The sequence below is a fragment of the Microcebus murinus genome, chromosome 5, assembly GCF_040939455.1.
Source record: "Microcebus murinus isolate Inina chromosome 5, M.murinus_Inina_mat1.0, whole genome shotgun sequence".
Lineage (NCBI taxonomy): Eukaryota > Metazoa > Chordata > Mammalia > Primates > Cheirogaleidae > Microcebus > Microcebus murinus.
Genome location: NC_134108.1, coordinates 56,420,765 through 56,441,869, shown reverse-complemented (window position 1 = coordinate 56,441,869; position 21,105 = coordinate 56,420,765). Strand labels below are relative to the sequence as shown.

At 31.8% G+C, this 21,105-nt stretch overlaps 1 protein-coding gene across 4 annotated transcripts in view; it reads right to left on the bottom strand.

The window, feature by feature from the left end:
- Positions 1–21,105, bottom strand: part of ASCC3 (activating signal cointegrator 1 complex subunit 3) — a 318,336-nt gene that overhangs the window by 221,599 nt on the left and 75,632 nt on the right. For all 4 annotated transcript variants that reach the window (XM_076003099.1, XM_012738813.3, XM_076003097.1 and 1 more), the window contains 2 exons: positions 4,323–4,523; positions 3,723–3,863 (listed from right to left, as the gene is read on the bottom strand). In XM_076003099.1, coding sequence (XP_075859214.1) covers positions 3,723–3,863; positions 4,323–4,523 — 342 coding nt within the window. The remainder of the gene's footprint in view (positions 1–3,722; positions 3,864–4,322; positions 4,524–21,105) is intronic.

The following is a 21,105-nucleotide window of genomic DNA, read 5'->3' as shown; positions in this document are numbered from 1 at the left end:
TTTACTTTCTGTACTTATAAAATAGAGACATCACCCAATAGGGTTCTTGTGAAGACTCAGGAAGAATGCACATATGCATTTAGCATAGTGACTGGCTTATAATTTGAATTAAAATGTTATCTCCCTTGTCTTTCCATAAACATTCTTTCATTAGCATCAGTAACACAACTGGATATGGTACAAGGGCATCAGAACTTTACCTGAGAGTGACACACATTTTTAAGACTACATCATCAGGTCCAAAAGCACAGGCTTTGTACAGTAGGTATTATTTTATGAAAATAAATGACTAGGACTCAAGTAAGAGGAAATAAAGTACTCACAGGGTTTGAAGTGAGTTTTAAAGAAAGGGCAAGATTTTACAAATGTCATTATATAAAGGAAGATATTATGAAAAGGAGAAAATGCACAAGGAAACTTACTGAATAGCAATGATCATTTGAGAAAAAGTGATATGACCGATGTTATTTTAGAGAAACCAAAAATGGTCTGGCTATATTGTATATTGAGAAGCAGCTGGGAGATAAGTATGAAACCAGGTTGGATGTATACTGTGAAGAGAATCCAATGTCATATATACAGAGCTTTCCACACACCACAGTGTTTCTCAGAATATTTTGGCTTTGAGATTCCTTTGTACACTTTTAAAATTATTGAGACCCCAAAGAACTTTTGTTTTTGTTGAATTAAATCTATCAATATTTCTTTAATTATAAATTGAAACTGAGAAATTTTTACATGAATACAAAGTACTTATTCTATTAACTGTTAGTGATGACATCACCACACAGCCTCTGGAAAAACCTACTGTATACTTGTGAGAGAATGAGAGCGAAAGAAAATAACATCATAATATTATTATGAAAATCAGTTTTAACCTGTAAAACCAGTTGAGAGAATCTCAGGAAATGCTGGGTATCCCCAGAACACATTTTGTAGCAATAGGAATGACCAAAAAAAGAGGCTGTTAATGGTGTGTGAACAACTCGAGCAGAATGATACAAAGGAAGAGCCCTAGATTTGGAGCATCAGTGAGGCAAGACTGTCAAAGCCAAACCTACTATTCACAGAAAATTATTTATGGCTAGACTTCAAGCAATAAAAGAGGAATAAACTGTCTTAAGCATTTCTTCATCTTTCCTAAAATTCTTTGTTCCCACCAGTATCCAAAACTGATTCCTTTGGGTAAGATACATGATAGGTATGTATAGTCTAAGATACTCTAGAATGGTTCTGATTTTGGAAAATTTTATTTTGAATAAAGATAGTTTGTTGTGTCAATTTTTGACTCAATGTATATGCCCCTACAAAGCATTATAAAAGTAAAAAAGCACACTAAAAAATTATTTATCAGTCTGATATGTGGTTTTGAGATAATAATCTCTGTAATTACGTATTTTGCTAGCCTAGAGAGCTAGCCTTGAAATCTATCAATATATAACATCACTTCTACAAAACCATGAACCTATAATGTAATGAGTCCATAAATTTAGAAACTGTGCACAACATTGTACTGTGGTATTCAAATCTATAAAACCTCCTTTATTGTACATGCTTAAAATTTTGAACATAATTCAGTTCATTGTGTTAAGTATACAAATTATTAACATATGAAAAGAATCAAAATTTGATAAAGAGACTATATATAAATATAAGTGTTACTCTTGTTTGTCAAGTGACAATTCTCTAGAGTCTTTAACAAAACCAAATTTAGAATGTTTCAAGGAAAGGTTGGATGGTATCTAATCACTCAGATTTCACAGAGTAACAGAAATTTATTCACATATCAAATACTTCAGAATGTCCTTTTAATTAAAAAGGTACTTTAAGAAATTATTAAAAAGTCTCTAGGCAGAGGTTGCTTAAAATAATGAAGGCAAAGAGCATTTTGCATTTAATAAATTGAATATAATTATTGATTTTTAAGAAAAATAAATTTGGAATAAGTTTCTATAAAAATGATTTAAAAATGCATGGGCAGGCAATAACTTTTAAAAGAGCAGTTATATTTTTACAATGTACTTCCTGCCTTCACTGCTAGTAAAAGAGAAGAAAAGCTTTTTTAAAAACGTATAAATTAAGTAATAAACATATTAGGGAATCAAATTCTAGTAATGCAGAGGCCCAAAGAGGTGGTATGAGTCTCTGTAGATAACTCTAAAATACTGGGTATAATTTAAAAAAATTTATTTAAGACACAGGAAAGCATCCCAAAGCACAAAGAAGCCAGAGGAGAATTTAATGTCTAACTGTAACTAAGAGAGGTAAGAATTCCCAGTTTGCAGAGTGTTGACCCAAAGGTATGATCTAACAACCATGACTATGGCTACACAAAAATGGGAGGGAAAACTCACAGTCTCAATGGCAAGAGGTGTCCCAAATCAGAGTTCAGAGATGGGATTCAGACCTAAGAGAAAGCAGCTTGAAATTTAAACTGAAAAACCCAGCAACATGAGAACCTCCCAAATGCTGGGTTGAGAACTTATGTGAGTTTGATAATTTTTTCATTAGTGAGTGGATTTCCCAACCATGCACAGCTCTAGTGGATGAAAGCATTAAGCAGAAAGGCTAAAAGTATCAGAGCACAGATTCCAAAATCAGCAGTACAAGAGGAAATTAGAATGTAATCCTTAGAAAAAGTGATCTCCATCTCTGCGCAAATCCTTGATGAACCACCAAATTACAAATTACACAGGCTCAGGGAAGACATATGAGGGCCTAGCTAAAAAGGCAGCACTGGGAAGCAGTAAGAACAACCATCAGTAAATGTATAACATAGGGAAGACAAAGTAAAATCAAGCAACTAAGTGCTTATTAAAACAAAAACAACAGACATTGGAGACTCAAAAGGAAAGGGAGTAAAAGGGGGAAGAGGGATAAAAAAAATTGCCTCTTAGTTACTATGTATATACTATTTTGGATGATGGGTACACTAAAAGCCCAGACTTCACCACTATACAATATATCCAGGTATTCATAACACAACTCCACTTGTACCCCTAAATCTACTGAAATAAAAACAAAGACAAAGTGAATAATTTTCAGAAGAATAAAATAGAATCTAGAGTTTCTAAAACTTACTGTATTCAACCAAATTTAGATGCAACAGGGTGGTGTGACCCATTTGCAGAAAAGAAGGCAGTCAATAAACCTGACTCTGAGGAGACCACATGTTGGATTTAGCAACGACTTTAAATTAGTCATTATAAATATGGTAACTTTTTAAGAATGGAAAGAAAATGTCACTCACGAATGGATAGGGAATATGCACCATAAAAAAATAAAAATTACAGAGTTAAAAATAAAGCAGCCAAATGAAATAATAATCAGGTGAAATATCAGATTAAAAATGGCAAAGAATACTAGTAGGATCATTTTAAGATCTATATATTTCCCTCCTCTTAAAATTTAACTCTGGTTTTATCCATATCCTTATTCCCTACTGTTTTGAAAGAACAGTATTACTGTCAATTGACTTGGAACCTAACAATATTCAAGCTACAGTAAGAATCACTTAAGTTAGAAATGATATTATAGAACAAAGCACCAGCAAAACCTCTTTTGTAATATAGAGGTAAGATGTGGTTACAAACAAAAGAAGTTCTTCACATTATGTTTGTATAATGTACTATAATTACTTAAGATAGAGTAGTTTAATAATTTTCACAATTACCTTAAAAAAGAAATGGCATTAAACAAAAAAATCTAGGTAAATGTCATACCTGTGTTCGTAAAATTTCACTTTTTGACAACTGCATATCACCAGTCAATTCTTTCACAGCGATGCCCAGTGGCTCTAGACGTTTGCTGAAGTAATTTGTCATTTCAGCTGCCAAGGCTTTCATTGGAGCAACATATACAATCTGTACCAAAGGAACACTTGCTTGATAAATGAGCAAAACTACAATGTCATTTGTTTCACAGTAGCCAATACAAGTCACACTTTATTGTGAAATATGATTCTTGCTACTTCCAGTGAAAAATCTTAATAGTGATATATTAATATGAAAAGTACTTATGTTTGTTGGATAAGTGTATAGCTGTTTAAAGGACAATGGAATTTGTTTGTTTACACAGCCTCATCACTTTGAAAATTGGTTCCGTTTCAGGGCTAAATGTATTTTTGTAGCTTTTTACAAGGGTAATAGGATTTTCATAACACAGAGACTGCCTTTACTAATGAAGTAAATCAAGCAGCATTCTTTACCTGACTTCAAGTACAACATCCTTAAGAACTTCCAGATTTCAAATAACTTACAACTGAAAACTTATTTTGATTTTTACAACTTAAAAAGTTGTTGTCTGGTTTATTATTTTCCTACCTTAAATTCATTCTTTTTGATAACACCTTGTTGAAAATGTTGGCGAATTTCATGCAAGACTGTAAGCATTGCAATGTTGGTCTTTCCAGCTCCAGTAGGGGCACAAATCAGCATGTTCTCATTGGTGTTGTAGGCAGTCTCAAACACTATCGACTGGATTCTATTGAGTCTCTTCATCCCTTTGAAAGCCAGCTGTCCAATCTAGAAAAGGCATAACCCATTAAAAATGGTAATAATGTGAAGGAATGACACAAAATATTAAAAGCAAACATTTATTTCCTTGGTCTTTTAAAAAAAACCCTAATTTATAGTTTTTCAATGTGTTCTATATTTAAATATGTGTGTACAGTTGAGAACACTGCATAAATACTGTATAATTCTAATACAATTGAAATTACCACCCACTAAATTTTAAAAATATAATGAGACTATACCTGCGTCTTAGTACACAATCCCTAAGTACAAAACAATATTAAATTAATAATATAAGAAAACAAAATTAAATATTTTTGAGTAGGTATTTTTGAGTTCATATCTATTTACAAATATCATGATGGTGTTCTAATTTATTTAGACATGACATGATTGTTTACGTAAAAATTCTGATGGAATCTGCAAAAAAGCTTCTATAAACTAGAGAATGAATTTAGGAAGGTTGAAGCATACAAGATAAACACCTAAATTATATTTCTATATATTAGCAATGAAATATCTGAAGGTAAAATATTTAAAAAATCAATTAAAATAGCATTATAAATTACTCAGGGATAAATCTGAAAAGAGATGGGAAAGACCTGCATACTGAAAACTATACAATTTTGCTAAAAGAAATGGAAAAAAACTTAAGATATCAAGTTTTTCCAAACAGATCTATAGATTTAATGCAATTCGAATAAAAATTTCAGCAGACTTGTCTATGGAAATTGACAAGCTGATTCTAGAATTCATATGGAAACACATAGGACCTAGACAAAACAAAACAACTAACAACTTTGAAATAAGAACAATGTTAGAGAGGTAAAATTACCTAATTTCAAGGATTATTTAAAAATTAAAGAAATCAAAACAGCATTGCATAAAAATAAAGCAATAAAACAAGGAACAGAATAGAGAATCCAAAAATAAACCCACACATACTAGGACAACTGTTTCTTGACAAAGGCTAAAAGGCAATGCAGATGACAAAGGTCAGTATTTTCAATAATAATGCTAGAACAAATGGATATCCACATATAAAAAGATGAATTTGAATCCACATCTTGTGTCATATATAAAAATTAACTCAAAATATGTCATTGACCTAAATGTAAAACCTGAGACTATAAAACTCACAGAAGAAAACATAGGAGAAATTATTCATGTACTTGAGTTAGGTTAAGATTTCTGAAATACAATAAAATCCATAACAAATTGATAAATTGGACTTAAGCAAAGTAAAAAACCTATGATCTTTAAAACATTGTCAAGAAAATGAAAAGAGAAGCCACAGAATGGAAAAAAATATATTTTTGAAGCATATATCTGATAAAGTACTTGTATGAAGAATATATAAAGAATTCTCTAAACATGATAAGAAAATAATCTAATATTCATTTCACCAAAGATACACAGAAAGCACACAAAAAGGTGCTCAACATCATTAGTCATTAGGGAAGAGAAAATGAAAACCATAATTATATATCTATTAAAGTGGCTAACATTTTGAAAACTTGTAAAATTTTTAAAATTTTAATATTTTTTTAAAAATTTCAAGTATTGGTGAACATGTGGAGGAATTGGAATTCATACACACTGCTGATAGATGTATAAAATAGAACAATCACACTTTGGCAAGTTTTAAAAAGTTACATGGACCTACACTACCATATAATCCAGCCATATCCCTTCTAAGTTTTACCCAGAGAAAAAGCATATGTGCAGATAAAAACTTGTACATAAATGTTCATAGCAGCTTTATTTCTAATAGCCTAAAACAGGAAAAAGACTCAAATGTGCATCAACAGATGAATGGATAAACAAAATATGGTATATTCATACAATGGAATACTATATGTCATTAAAAAAGAATGAATTATTGAGACATGTAACAAAATAGTCTCAAAATAATCATGTTGAATGAAAGAAGTCAGATCAAAAATTACATACTTCAGGCCCCATTTATATAAAAATCTAGAATACACAAACTAATCTGTAGTGATAGAAAAATTAGTTGATGCGTAGGGATAGGGATGGTGGGGAAGAGGAGGGAGAGGAGGAAGTGCAGGGAGGCACAAAGTACTCTTTGGAAATGATGGTTATGTTCACAATCTAGATTGTAATGTGATTTCATGTGGTAAACTTACCACATTTTTACTTTAAATACATTCATGAGTCACTTAACAATGGGGATATGTTCTGAGAAATCATTATGCAATTTTGTTGATTTTGTCATTGTGCAAAAATCATAGAGTATATTTACACAAACCTAGATGGTATAGCCAACTACACACATAGACTATATGGTATAGCCTCTTGCTCCTAGGCTACAAACCTGTATAGCATGTTACTAAATATTATATGCAATTTTAACACAGTGGTATTTGTGTATCTAAAGATTTCTAAATATGGAAAAGGTATAAGAAAATATGGTATAAATGATAAAAATGATACATCTTTATAAGGCACTTAGCATGAATGGATTATGCAGGACTAGAAGTTGCTCTGGGTGAGTCAATGAGTAGTGAGTGAATGTGAAGGTCTATATTACTGTACACTTATTGTAGACTATAAATACTGTATACTTAAGTTTCACTAAATTTATAAAAATAACTTTTTCTTCAATAATAAATTAAACTTAGCCTGTAACTTTTTACTTTGTATTTTTATTTTTTAACTTTTTGCCTCTTTTATAATAACACTAAGCTTAAAACACAAACATTGCCCAGCTGTACAAAAATATCTTCTTTCCTTATATCCTTATTCTATAGCTTTTTTTTTTCTATTTAAAAATTTTTTTATTTTATTTAAAAAATTGTTAAACCTTTTGTCAAAAACCAAGGCAAGAACACACATTAGCCTAGGCTTACATAGGGTCAGGATGATCAATATCACTATCTGCACCTCCACATCGTGTCCCACTGTAAGGTCTTCAGGGGCAATAACAAGCATGGAGCTCTCGTCTACTAGGATAATAAAGCCATCTTCTGGAACACCTCCTGAAGGACTTGCCCAGACTATTAAATATTAATAGTTAATTTTTTTATATGCAGAAGGAGTACACTCTAAAATAACAATAAAACTTACAGTACAGTAAACACATATACCAGTGGCATCACCATTTATTATTATCAAGTATTATGTATTATACATAATTGTATGTGCTATATACTTAAACGGCTGACCACAGTAAGTTTGTTTACACCACCATCAGCACAAACACTTTAGCAATGTATTGCACTTCAAAGTGATGACTGTCATGATGTCACAGGTGATAAGAATATTTTAGCTCCAGTATAGTTTTATGGAACCACTGTCATATATATGGTCTGTTATTGATCAAGATGTTGTTATGTGGCTCATGAATGTATATATATTTAATTATATGCCAATTATGCCTCAATAAAGCTGTTTTTCAAAAAATAATATAAAACGCAATAGACATATTTATTATATCTACTTAAGCTTTCATTTGAACAAAAGGCATACTTTAAAAGATTAGAGTAATATCTCTTAGGCCTAGAAACTCCTAGGCAAGTCAATGAAACATATGAGAGTACAAGAGATGCTTTATTCATTAATTTCTACTAATTACTTAGCCCTGGAAGAACAATATAGCACATTTTTCAGGACGTTGGGCTTCAGGTCAGAGACCCAGGTTAAAATATTGGCTTTGCCATTATTTGCAACACAACTTTAAACAAACTTAAAATCTCTTAATTCCATTTCCTCATCTATAAAATAAGGTTAGTAACATTATCATACAAAGAAGTTATAAAGATTAGTAAAAATCTTTATAGTAAAAATAGCTAAATTATGGGTGTTTGTCATGGGTTAAGCATAGGGTGAGTCCTTTACACGAATTACCCTAATTACCTCTAATAACCATACCAGACTATTTTATAGATGAGGAAACTGAGACTTAAAAAGGCTCATTTAAATTCACACAGCTAAAAATGCTGGAGCTAGGATTTGAAGTCACATAGCATACCTTGAGAATCACAATCTTTAGTTACATAACGTTTATAAATCATATAGTATAAACCATATACAGAGTTGGTACTTAAATGTGTTGAAATAAATTAAATTCAGCTATTACCATTTCTGTCATATGTCATTTCATGTTTATATGAAGCTTACTAAAATAGTGCTGCAAATGAATGATGCGATTTCCAATCTTTCTAGACTCAACATGAAATAGAGTCTACTATTTCTAAATTACAAATCTGATCATGCCATATTCCAGCTTAAATGTCTTCAAAGACATTTCACTGCCAATTTCAATTGCTCATGGTATGCAGCACACAAGATCCTTCAAGGCACAGAGTTTGCAGTATTGAAGAACCTTCAAAATATGAGCCCTTTTTATCTCCCACCATCACCATTATGTACACCATTCTCTGAATATTTCTTTGTGCCTTTTGACGACCTAAAACATGTTTCTCGATCCTGAGAAATTCTTCATTATCATTCAAGTTCAAGCTCAAAAGTAATCTCTGGTTTTCTTCAATTCCCTAAGCAATTATTATACTTACTTATTTATACTTGACCATATTTTCACAAGATTTAAGGAGCTCCCATTTTTCTCAAGAGCTAGACATTCATACAATCCTCTTTATATACTATCATCATGACCCTTAATCACAAATATTGACATGATTTCTTTATATGGAAATTGCTGGATCAAAATCAGGGATTTTGTCTTATTACTCTTTGTATTACCCCAGTACCAAATCAATTCCCAGGAACATCATATGCTACTAAATAAATTTTTATTGAATGATTTTATGATATCTATTCACAAAAAGAATTACAATTAAAAGAGGACAGTCTTAAAAAGATATATACCACATATGTAATTACCTCTACAGAAATATTAAACTAAATTTAACCAAAATATACAGAAATTCAGCAAAAAACCTCTAGTCAACTTTCAATAAGAAATTTATTTCTTTGTTCTTAAAGGATGCAGTTCAAGGAATAAATAAAGCATCAAAGGAACATACTATCAAACAAAACCTGTTACCCATAGGGAGTTTTATAACATTCTAATCAACAATCATTTACTGATGACCTATTGCATGAATATTATACTAAAGATTTCTGGTAATGTAAATATTTGTTTTCATAAAAAAGTATTTATAATGATCCTTAATATGGATTAGTTTGTGGTTTAAAGGAAGAAAAAGGTATATTAAAATTATATTATTTTAGTTTCTATAATGAAAATATGAGCTATGTGCTGAGGTATCTATCTGAGGGGACAGAGAGTCAGTCACTAAGAATGTCATTTCAGGTAAAAGGAACAGAATACTAGGAAAACACTTGGAAGTAGTGAAAAGGGGTGGCAGAGATGAGGAAGACTGAAAAGTAAACCAAATCCAGACTACAAAGAGCCATGTATGCTGCCCTGAGGTAGCTGACCTTTCTTCACTCATCTAACAAATTACTGAATGTGTATCCACCATAGGCCAGGGACTATTTAGTAAAAGAGACACAACTGGTTACTATTCAAGGTCTCTTTTTAGCAGAGAAGATGCATATTATAACCCTATTTAGAATACTGTGAAAAAAAAATGTTTAAAATCATAGAAATGATAAATTTCTCTTTTGAGAATAAGATGACTCAGATTTAACACATTAACTGCCATGTGAGTTATATTTAACTCACACTGGTTTTGAGCCTGGGGCCTTGTGAACCAAAACCCTACAGTTGGTTTGTGAAAATCTTACTTATTGATATTCTTATTGTTATAATTAATTTTGACAATTTAATTCTAAAAACATGGATCATGTTGCATATAACTCACACACAGAAAATAAAAAATAACAAATTAGAAAGGATTGTTTTGTTTTAATAAAACACTTAAATTAAGTCTTAGTAATAAAACACCTCAAGAGAATAATCTACTATTATATCTTTGAAGGAAGTGAAATTGTTAGATTTTGTGAAAATCAAGTATGCTAGTTATTTTCTAAAATGAAACTGAGCCAAATTCTATTACATATGAAGAAAGCAGTAAGAAATCCTACCTAAAACAGTTAGAAATTGCAATGCATAATTCATAATCCTTTTAATATTATTTAACTGAATGCATTTACACCATTAAAAATCCTAACAGAAAATACTCAGTACACCTATAAGTGCCAATTCTTAAAATTTCTGTCATACTGGAAAGTCCATTTAAGAATCACATCCCCCAACAAATAAATAAATAGATGGGCCTTATAAATATCATCCACTCCCTGATAAAATGACAAACAAGAAGCCACTACTTCCCTTGAAGAAAAAAACACAAGGAGAATGAAACATAAACAGTAATACCATGTTTAACAAGAACTTAAGGCATAAGGAGTCAGAGAGGAATAATAACCTTTTCTTGGAAGGGTAAGATGCCCTCTTTATTCCCAGGAGACGTATGGTTTGAGCTAAATGCTGAATGCTGAGGAAAATGGAATAAAAACAAAGTTCTCAAAGGGAGATTTTAAAAGACAAAACTTTGGCTGCACAAGCATAACAAGCTCCACTGATAAACCATTCAGACTGCACGTTTGGGTTTTCACCAGACTCTTAACAATAATTCAACATGCCAGATGTCACCTTCACTTTAGGATGCTGTGACAACACATTCACAGCACACGAGAAGAGAATAAAAGATAGTTTAACCTCAGTTATGTGTTTCATTTGGTTTGGTTTGCTTGTCTTTAGAAAAAACCACCATAATAAGTGAGGGCTGGTTTCACAAAATCAGTATTATAATTAAATATACAAACATCAGAGGTTTAAAGTATAAGTAAAATTGGAGGCTAAGAACCTGGTATTTTCTGTGAATATATTATGTTCATAAGAAAGATGAATTCATATTGGCTCAGTGTATATTGTAAGTATTCCACCAGTATGTCATTTTGAGTGTTGTACTGGTAGCTTAAAATTATTTAATTGGTATTACAAACAGTCTTGTTGGCCCAAATTGTAAAATCTTCCTGCTGATAAACAGCTGCACTTCTAATCATGGCAATAAAATAGAAGCAAAAAAGTCCCTGTCAAATTCCGTTGAGTCCTGCAATGAAAATGTCATTTTCAGTTTCTTGGCTGATATTTATGGTAATAATTGGTTTTACCTCTGATTTTAACCTTTAAATTACTTCCACAAGATTGCTCAAAATCCTTAAAAAGGGTAAAGTATTTGGGCACTTATATGGTCAAATCCACAAAACATCACAGATGTTGCATTGTGGGTAATTTTCTTAAAGTGAATTTTTTATAGTATATATAACTTTAAACTCTCCAAAGCTATTTAAATATAGCAAAGACATCATTTTAAAGATCTCCTTACACAAGAAAATTTCATTATTAATAGAATTTTTTGGAAGAGACAATTTCCACTAGCATTTAATCTGATAATATTTGAATACATTATAATTTCAAATCAATAATTTAATAGAAATAGAACATATCAAAAACACAGGTAATATAAATGAAAGTATTAAGTACTTATTATCAGTTCAATATGCAAATGTTTGTGAGTATATATTTCAAGGCTTAACAACATATTTGCTATTGATTTCCTGAAGAAGAGAAATTCAGAAATACTTATTTAAACTGGTACACTTTAGTTTCTAATATTTTATATATCAAATTTAAGAAAATAATTTTCAGATCCTCTATTTTATAGAAATAAGTTAATGGCATTATTTGAATGTGACATTAGATGAATAAAAAAACATATACTTTCATGCAGTCTTTTCCTCTATTAAAACATTTGAGACCAGACTGAGCAAGAGCCAAGAAAGACCATGTATCAACTCAAAATAGTAAAAATTAGCTAGGTGTTGTGGCCTGTGCCTGCAGTCCCAGCTACTCAGGAGGCTGAGGCAAGAGGATTGCTCGAGCCCAGGAGTTTGAAGTTGCTGTCAGCTATGATAATGCCACTGTATTCTAGCCAAGGATACAAAATACATACAAACATACATACATATTTAAATATAAAAAATTCAAGACTTTGATTTGAAAGATAATTTTAATCACTATTTTTCCCCCTAATTCTACTGAGGGAGATAGTCATTATCTTTAAATCTTAGATTCCTTAATGTTAAAAGAGTAATTTATGTTTTTTTTTAGGTGAGGCAAAAAATTTCAACAAAAGTAGAAGAAAACATCAAAATGCATATAATATGTATACACTTATACAGAAAGGGAAAGTACAATCACCAAAATACACATTAACATAGAACCCTATGCATCATCTCATCAATGACAGGATGAAAGTATAAATGAAAACAACTTCCGAAACCCTGTAGCCAAATTTTGGATGAAATTTTTAAAAAGATTTATCACTTTTATTCAATATTCTAGAGGTCATGAAATTTAGATAAGAAGAAGAAATAAAAAATATAAGGATTAGAAAGCAAAACACACAACAGCCATTATTCACAGATTATATGATTATATATGAAGAAAACTCAAAGACTCTACAAATTCAACAGCAATAATAAGACTGTTTAGCAAAGTAGTTGGCTATCATATTGAGACACCAAAAAGTATATTTTATAAACAAGCTAAAAGCTAAATCTATAATTTTTAAAATAGTAGTAATCTATAATTTTTAAAATAGTAGTAACCAGAAATTATATAATACCTCAGATTAAATCTAACAAAAAAGATACAAAACCTTTGCTGAGAAAAACATATGTAATGAATTGTATGTATGTATTGAAAAACCTATGTAAAACCTAAAAAAAGAAACATTCTTCATAACAACAGCTAAAGTATCTCAGTAGCATGGACAAGTTCTCCCCATATTAATTCATAGGATGTAATCCATTTTTAATCCAAAATACTAACAAGATTTTTTGAGGCATTTACAAGGTATTTCTAAAATTTACATTCAAGTACAAGGCACAAGACTGGCCAAGACAAATTGCAGGTGATGTTGGGGGGACTTGACCTAGTAGATACCCAGTATTTATTATAAGGATGTGATAATTAAGAGAATGTATGTAGTTCTGGCATGGGGAGGATAGAAGAAAGTGTCTAGACTCACACATATAGAAACTTGATTTCTAACAGGGATGAAAGTGGGTATCAAAAATGAGCCAAAAAATGGTGCTAATGAAACTGATTGTTATCTACATAGAAAAATATTAATTAAAATCCTTACCTAACATCATATTAAAGCATCAGCTTTAGATGGCTTAGCAACTTAAATGTGTAAGGGAAGATTTTAAGTAGTGGACAGACCCTAAGGTGACCCCAAATGAACCCAGATCTCTGGCTTCAGGTGTTTATCATACCTTTGTTTAATCCCTTCCCCTTAAGAGTGGTGGGACCTGTGATTTATTTTAAGCAACAAAATATACCAAAGGTTGTCATTCCCATGATTATTTTATATTATATAAGACTCCATCTTGAAGGAAATGCCTTCAGACAAGTAATTATATCCTCTTGTATTCCTCTATAATTGCAATGAATAATTAGAAACTGAATTTTTAAAAATCTTTAAATAACACCGGAAAACATAAACAAGAAATACATAGCTATAAATTTATCAAGGGGACATGTGCAAAACATATGCTGAAAATTATACATTAATCATGAAAATATCAAAGAATACTAAAATAAATGTAGAAGTATATAATCTTCATGGTTTGATATTAAGATTAAACCCTCATGAAATTGATCTATAGATTCAATGGAATTTCAATTAAAATCCCAGAAGAAAATTTTATAGAAAACGACACATGATTCTAAAGATGTATATGGAAAATAACAGAGACAGAATAGTCAAATATCAATACCTGTTTTCAAGACTTATTATAATGTAGCAATAATCAAGACAGTAGGGCAAAGGACAGATATGTAAGGAATCAGAAATAGATTCATATATATATACATATGATATATATATCTCCACTGATTTTCAACAAAGATGCAAAAGCAATTCAATGGAGAAAAAAGTCTTTTCAACAAATGATGCCTGAACAATTAGACATTTATATGAAAAAAAAAAACCCACAGCCTCTACCTTTCAGCAAATATAAAAACCATTTCAAAATGGATTATATATCTAAATGTAAGAGCTAAAACTTTAAATTTAGAGGAGAAAACAGTGAAGAAAATCTTCATTACCTTGCATATGGTAAAAATTTCTTAGATATTACAAAAAGGCATGATGAATTTTTTAAGTTTATAATATGGACTTCAATAATACTAAAACATTAGTATAAAATGAAAAGACAAGTCACAGATGAAAGAAGATATTACAAACAATAGATCTGAAAGTAGACTGTATCCAAAATATAAAAAGAACTCTCAAAACTCAATAATAATAATTTTAAAAAACCAATTAAAAACTGGAAAAGTTATTTAACCAAAACTTCACCAAAGAAAAAATGACAAGTAAGCATATGAAAAGATGCTCAACATTATTAGTCACTAGGGAAATGCAATCTAAAACTACAATGAGATACTATTAAACACCTAAGTAGAATGTCTAAAATTAAAAAGACCGACAATCCCACATGCTAAGGAGAGTATAAGCTGGTACACTAACACATTCCTGGTGGAAATATAAAATGGTTCATCCATTGTGGAAAACAGTTTGTCAGTTTCTTATGAAGATACATATTTATTTACTATAAAATTTAGCAATCCTATGCCTAGCTATTTACCCTAAGTGAAAAAAAAAATTCGTTCAAACAAAAATCAGTACATGAATTTTTATAGCAGTTTAAGTCATAATCAGCTAAAATTGAAAACAAGCTAAGTGTCCTTCAAATGGAGAACGGATAAACTGGCATACATCCACGAAATGGAATACTTTTCATCCATGAAGAGGATGAGAGTACTGATACATGGGACAATATGGAAGAATCTCAAATATATTATACTGAATGACAGAAATCAGATTCAAAATACTCAAGACATTTATATAAGTAACTTGTATGGTGTGTACATAAGCATTACATAAGTAAATTATATCATATATAACATTTTGGAAAAGTCAAAATCGTAGGGAAAATAAACATCAGTAGTGTGCAGGGACTGGGAGTGGCAGGAAAGAGTTACATACAAAGAGGTAGCAGGAAACTTTTTGATGAAGAAATTGTTCTATTTCTTGACTGTATGATATTTACATGACTGTATGTTTGTCAAAATCTATACCAGTATATGACGAAAATGTTCTATTTCTTGAGTGTTGATATTCACATGACTGTTTGTCAAAATCTATAGCACTACATCCCTACAAGTGTGTATTTTACAGTATTAAAATTATACTTTAAGGGGTTTTCAAAAGAGACATATCAACAAAAACAAAACAACAAAATGGGGGGAGAGAGAGAGAGAGAGAGAGAGAGAGAGAGAGAGAAAGAGAGAGAAGGGTGAGAGGGAGGCCATTTATATTTATGATTAATCATCTTATCCAGTGGTCCCCAACCTCCTTTTTGGCATCAGGGACCAGTTTCTTGGAAGACAATTTTTCCACAGACAGGGGTGAGGGGGTTGGGGGTGGGGTAGTAGTGGTGGCATTAGATTCTCATAAGAAGTGCACAACTTGGATCCCTCGCATACGCAGTTTACAGTAGGGTTTGCACTGTGATGAGAACTGAATGACATCGCTGATCTGACAGGACACAGATCTATGAGCGATGGAGAACTGGGGGCAGTAGGTACAGATGAAGCATTCATTGCTCCCTTGCCCGCTGCTCACCTCCCACTGTGCTGACCGGTTTCTAAGGCCACAAACCAGTACCGGTCCTGTACCCCAGAGGTTGGGGACAAAAGATCTTACCTTTAAACTTAAGGAAGCAATTTATAAATCCAGTTGACTCTTTGTTTCCCCACATAAAGTCTGAAGCTCAAAACATAATGAACTCCAAAACATAATGAAGCTCCAAATACACTGAACCTACAACTTAAAAGAATAGGGGAAGGACCTACTCAGAGATGGCTGGAGAGGAGCTCTGCTAAGGATGTAGTGAGGAGGCCAGTGCTTTTAAGAACAGGTTCCTCATATTCAGAGTAGGGGCTGTGGATGCTTTTAAAATGGCAGATTTCCAGGACTCACCCCTTGAAATGTCCATTCATTTGCCAGGGGGTGGGAAATGGTAATCTGTACAGTTCTTAACAGCCCCCAAGCAATTATTAAGGAAAAGCAAGACTAAGAACTATTATCCTAACTCCCTACCCACTCCTGACACAATGATTAAGTTTTCTGATTTTTCCATTTTTTTAAATAATTTAACACAATCTGCTCTGGAAAGAACAAAGTACATTTTACTCAGAAAAATTTCTGCTTAAAATATGTATCAAATTGCAAGGTAGAAGTTTAGTAAAGAGGGGGTATTCCTATAAGAAAAATGCATTGCTTGAACTTCTTGTGTAATATGTAAAGATTTGAGGGGTCAAGTAAAACACTGAAGGGAAAAAATCGTAAAAGTTATATAATAAAACACAATATTGTGCCAAGTGCTTAAGAATGTGTTGAGATTCCTTTATATCCTGATTGCCTGATATATTTAAAATTATCCAAAGTTACACAATTATTATTTTCATACAACTCTGGAATTTATCAAGAATGTGGGAACTTGTTGAGAATGCAAAACAAGGTAACCTATGTTTACTTAATCACTCTATAATTTGTGAAATTTAAACTTGTCTTCTCTAAACATCTTGCTCTAAAGGATTATATGAGGGAGATTAAGCTAAATAATGTAATAATGAGGTACCTAATGAAATGCATCATATCAACTAAAAAAATATGAGTTCCTTTGCTTTATCTTTATTAATTTAAAGGTGACTTCTAATTTCAATTTCACCTTTGAGGAATTTAAAAGTTATTTATATAATAATAATTCTACCTATCAATAATTCCTTATAGAAAGATTCAAATTGTGCCCAGATTAAACAGCAAAACTCAGCCATCAAGATGAGAAATTAACCAAAGGAACAATTTATATAAGCCTTCCTTGGACTGAGAATTTACTGATCAGCTCAAATGTATCACAGACACTGCTGATATACATTTTGTGTGTTAACTCATGTAATCATCAAAATAAACAGCGGAAGAAACTGAAACTCAGGAGTTATGTAACTTGATCCATATCACAAAATGTACAAATGGTGAAGCTGGGAATTTAACATCAGGTCTTCCTGCCTAATAGGATAGCAAGATCCTTAAGGACAAGATCATAGTTCTAAACCTCTGTGTATTCACCATGTCTTGCGCATCAATCATGAGCTTAAGAAATGATTACTGATGACTGATAACCCATACATATTTTCAGAATCAAAAAATAAGAAACTTATATAAATTGCAACACAATCATATCAAATATTTCTGTTTATTGTAATAGGCCTGCATATTCACAGCACATAGATATATTGGAAGATATGGACTAAACCCATTTCTAAACCAATTTGAAATTCCCACGTTACAAGTAAAATTCATCTAATTTTCAGACTTCTGACTTCATTCGAGTTCTAAAATTATTATTCTGGGACAGCTCAATATGTCTTTAAGCTTTTAATCTTCTCTACTTTAATTTCCTGCTATAAAATCAATAAAGTGTAGTAGGTTGTAAAGAAAGTTATTGTGTTTGATTACTTTACTCCTAGCTAAAGGCAGATGTTAGCTATAATTCTCTCTGTGGTTGAATGGGTATTTTTCAAGCAGCTGGTGCCCTTTTCCTAGTTAGCTGTTTACAAGCGTTCCCAGTAGACTTCACAGTACTACATTCCTGAAAAGGTTAGAAAATACAGTATTTTCCCTCAAAGGAGACTTGGGAATTTCATATTTTTGAATGATAGTGCATTTTCATTAGAAGTAAACATTACTTTTTAAGTTAAATATTAGCTGGGAGTCAAAAATAAATAAAAATCTCTTATAATCTCTTTATAAGAAAGCTTATCCAATGGATCACATTTTCACATATTAAACATCTACTTACCCCCAAAACAGAAAAGAAATATATTATCAAAAACTTGCTTTTCACATGTCACACAATGAATACATAAAATACTCAATTACTTTTGAGGATAAAGTGAGAATTTTAAAAGGTTTTCTTTAGCAAAACCCTAATAATACTCCAATACATCAAATAATGTCCTTCTTGACAGTGACCAATTTTTTGTAACAAAAATTAATTTTGAAGATTCTATATAAAAAATGACACAAAGACAATATTTTATGCCAGATCCACACAAAATTTTCAACGTGAAATCAGGAACTTTGTTCCTTTCTCTTTATACCCCAAAGCAGCTCTATTAAGAAAATAATTGCAAGTTCATTGTCGTTGTTTAAGATAAAGCCCAATGATAACAGACTAAACTGTCAAGAAACAACTTAAGTCTCATGTTCTTCAAGAAGTCTTCATTAATAGCCACAGCCTGCACTGATCCCCTGCCTTCTATATAAAATTACATGAATTTGAGCTACTCATTTTGTACTTAATGCATTCCACAGTGCATCATTGATAAATACTCCACATAGATGCCTTCTTATGTGCCCAATTGTGTTGCAAGCTCACGAAGGCAAGAAGCACCTTGCACTTCTTTTTTGATTTTTTTAATATCGTCTAACAATGTTTGCCAAGTTACAGGTGCATGAAAAATGTAAAGTCCTTTTTCCCTTTCTTCCTTACTTCTTTAGATGATGATGGTAGGCAAACAATAGAATGAGAAGATGAACAAAAAGTTAAAAGAAAGCTATATCTAAAATCATGGTATCACAGTAAAACTCCAAACTTCCAAAGGCAAAGGAAAGATCTTAAAAGCAGCCAGAAAGAAAAGTTTACCTTAAAACATATCACAATTAGATTGATTGCAGACTTCTCAAAAGCAAAAATGAAAAGCAGAACAAAATCTTTAATGTGCTAAGAGAAAATCACTGTGAACTTAGAATTATATCACAAGCCAAATTATCTTTAAAGAATAATAGAGAAGGCAATTTAGATCAACAAAAGTTAAGAGCTTTTTGCCACCACCACATTCTCACTTCAAAGAAATTTCAGGAAATAAAAAGTGATAGAATATGAAAGCATTGGACAAAATTTAAAAACACTGGGCAAAATATAAAGGTAAATCTAAATTACTATATCTAAATTGACTAAATCTAAATTGACTATAAAGTATTAACAACAATAACATTTGGTGTGAAAACCAAAACAAGATAAATATTACAACAGTATCAAGGAAGTTAGGATGGAAGTAACTTAATAAATGGCACTATTGCTCACCCATGTTGCTCAAAACAAAACTGGATGTCATTCTAGATTCTCTGTCTCATCCCCTTCTATTTAATCAGTCATCAGGTAGTATATATACTAGTAGTTAAATTTCTCTCAGCTGTCCTCTCCTTTACATAGGCCTCTAATTTCTTAATTCAGACTTACAGTATTTCGCCCTTGAATTACTGCAGCAGCTCTTCTCTCAACCTTCAAATCTGTGTTGTAGCCAGAGCAATCCCTCTCAGTGAAAAAACTTGACCATTTACTCTCCTATTTTTAAGAAGTAATGTTCCCCATAGCATTGAGTCTAAATCTCTTAGCATGGTTTTCAAAGCTCTTCATGTACAGGCTATTAAGTCTCTTTCTAGATTCAATTGTTGTGACTCTCCAAATACAGCCTACATGCTTATGCTAATAAGACTGAAGTACTTGTTTCCCAAAGGTCACAAAATATTTCATACAACATCCTTTGCCTAATATATAGCTCCATCCCCTTTGTCTATCTGGCAAAATTCTATGCCTTTACCATAAACCTCCATGGCCAGGCACCATGGCTCATGCCTGTAATCCTAACACTCTGGGAGGCCGAGGTAGGAGGATCGCTTGAACCCAGGAGTCTGAGGTTGCTGTGAGGTAGGCTGATGCCATAGCACCCTAGTCTGGGTGACAGAGCAAGACTCTATCTCAAAAAACAAAAACAAACAAACAAAATACACCTCCATGAAAGCTTCTTTCCTGTTCTCTTTAGTCTGCTGTCTCTGTGCTGCCATAGAACTTTGTACAACATACCACTACTGTACCAGTTATTTCCATGGGAATGGAGCAGATACACTAAACTGAGTAACTAATCATGGGTAATATCCTATTTTTTTTTCCCAATACTTAGACTATAAGCACAGGATTCAAGAAGACAGGCTCACAGAAAACCTAAATCTCAAATTCTCTACAATCAGATTTTATAAGACTCAATTACTTAGCTTTTCAACTGAAAGATTATATGCATCTTTTATATTAGCTTTCCAAGTCAAGTATTATATTTGGGTCAATAGTTCATTTTTGCTAAGCAACACTCTACTGAGTCCTAAAAAATGTAACTGCCAAATGTGTAAACAGACATCAACATATTTAACACCAACAAAAAAGCAAGCCTAAATTTCACCCAAAATATCAAAGACGTTTTTTCTTCTTTATTTCTTTTTCATCCTTCTTCTAGGGTTAGTAATGGCACCCTGCTTTTCTTTGGGAAACTTCCTCTAGAATCCTGGTGGCTCAGGGGGAGCTGACAATTAGGATATGCAAGTGAGCAGCCACGGTCAGTAAGAACCCCACATTCCCACCATAACAAAAGGAATTGGTTCAG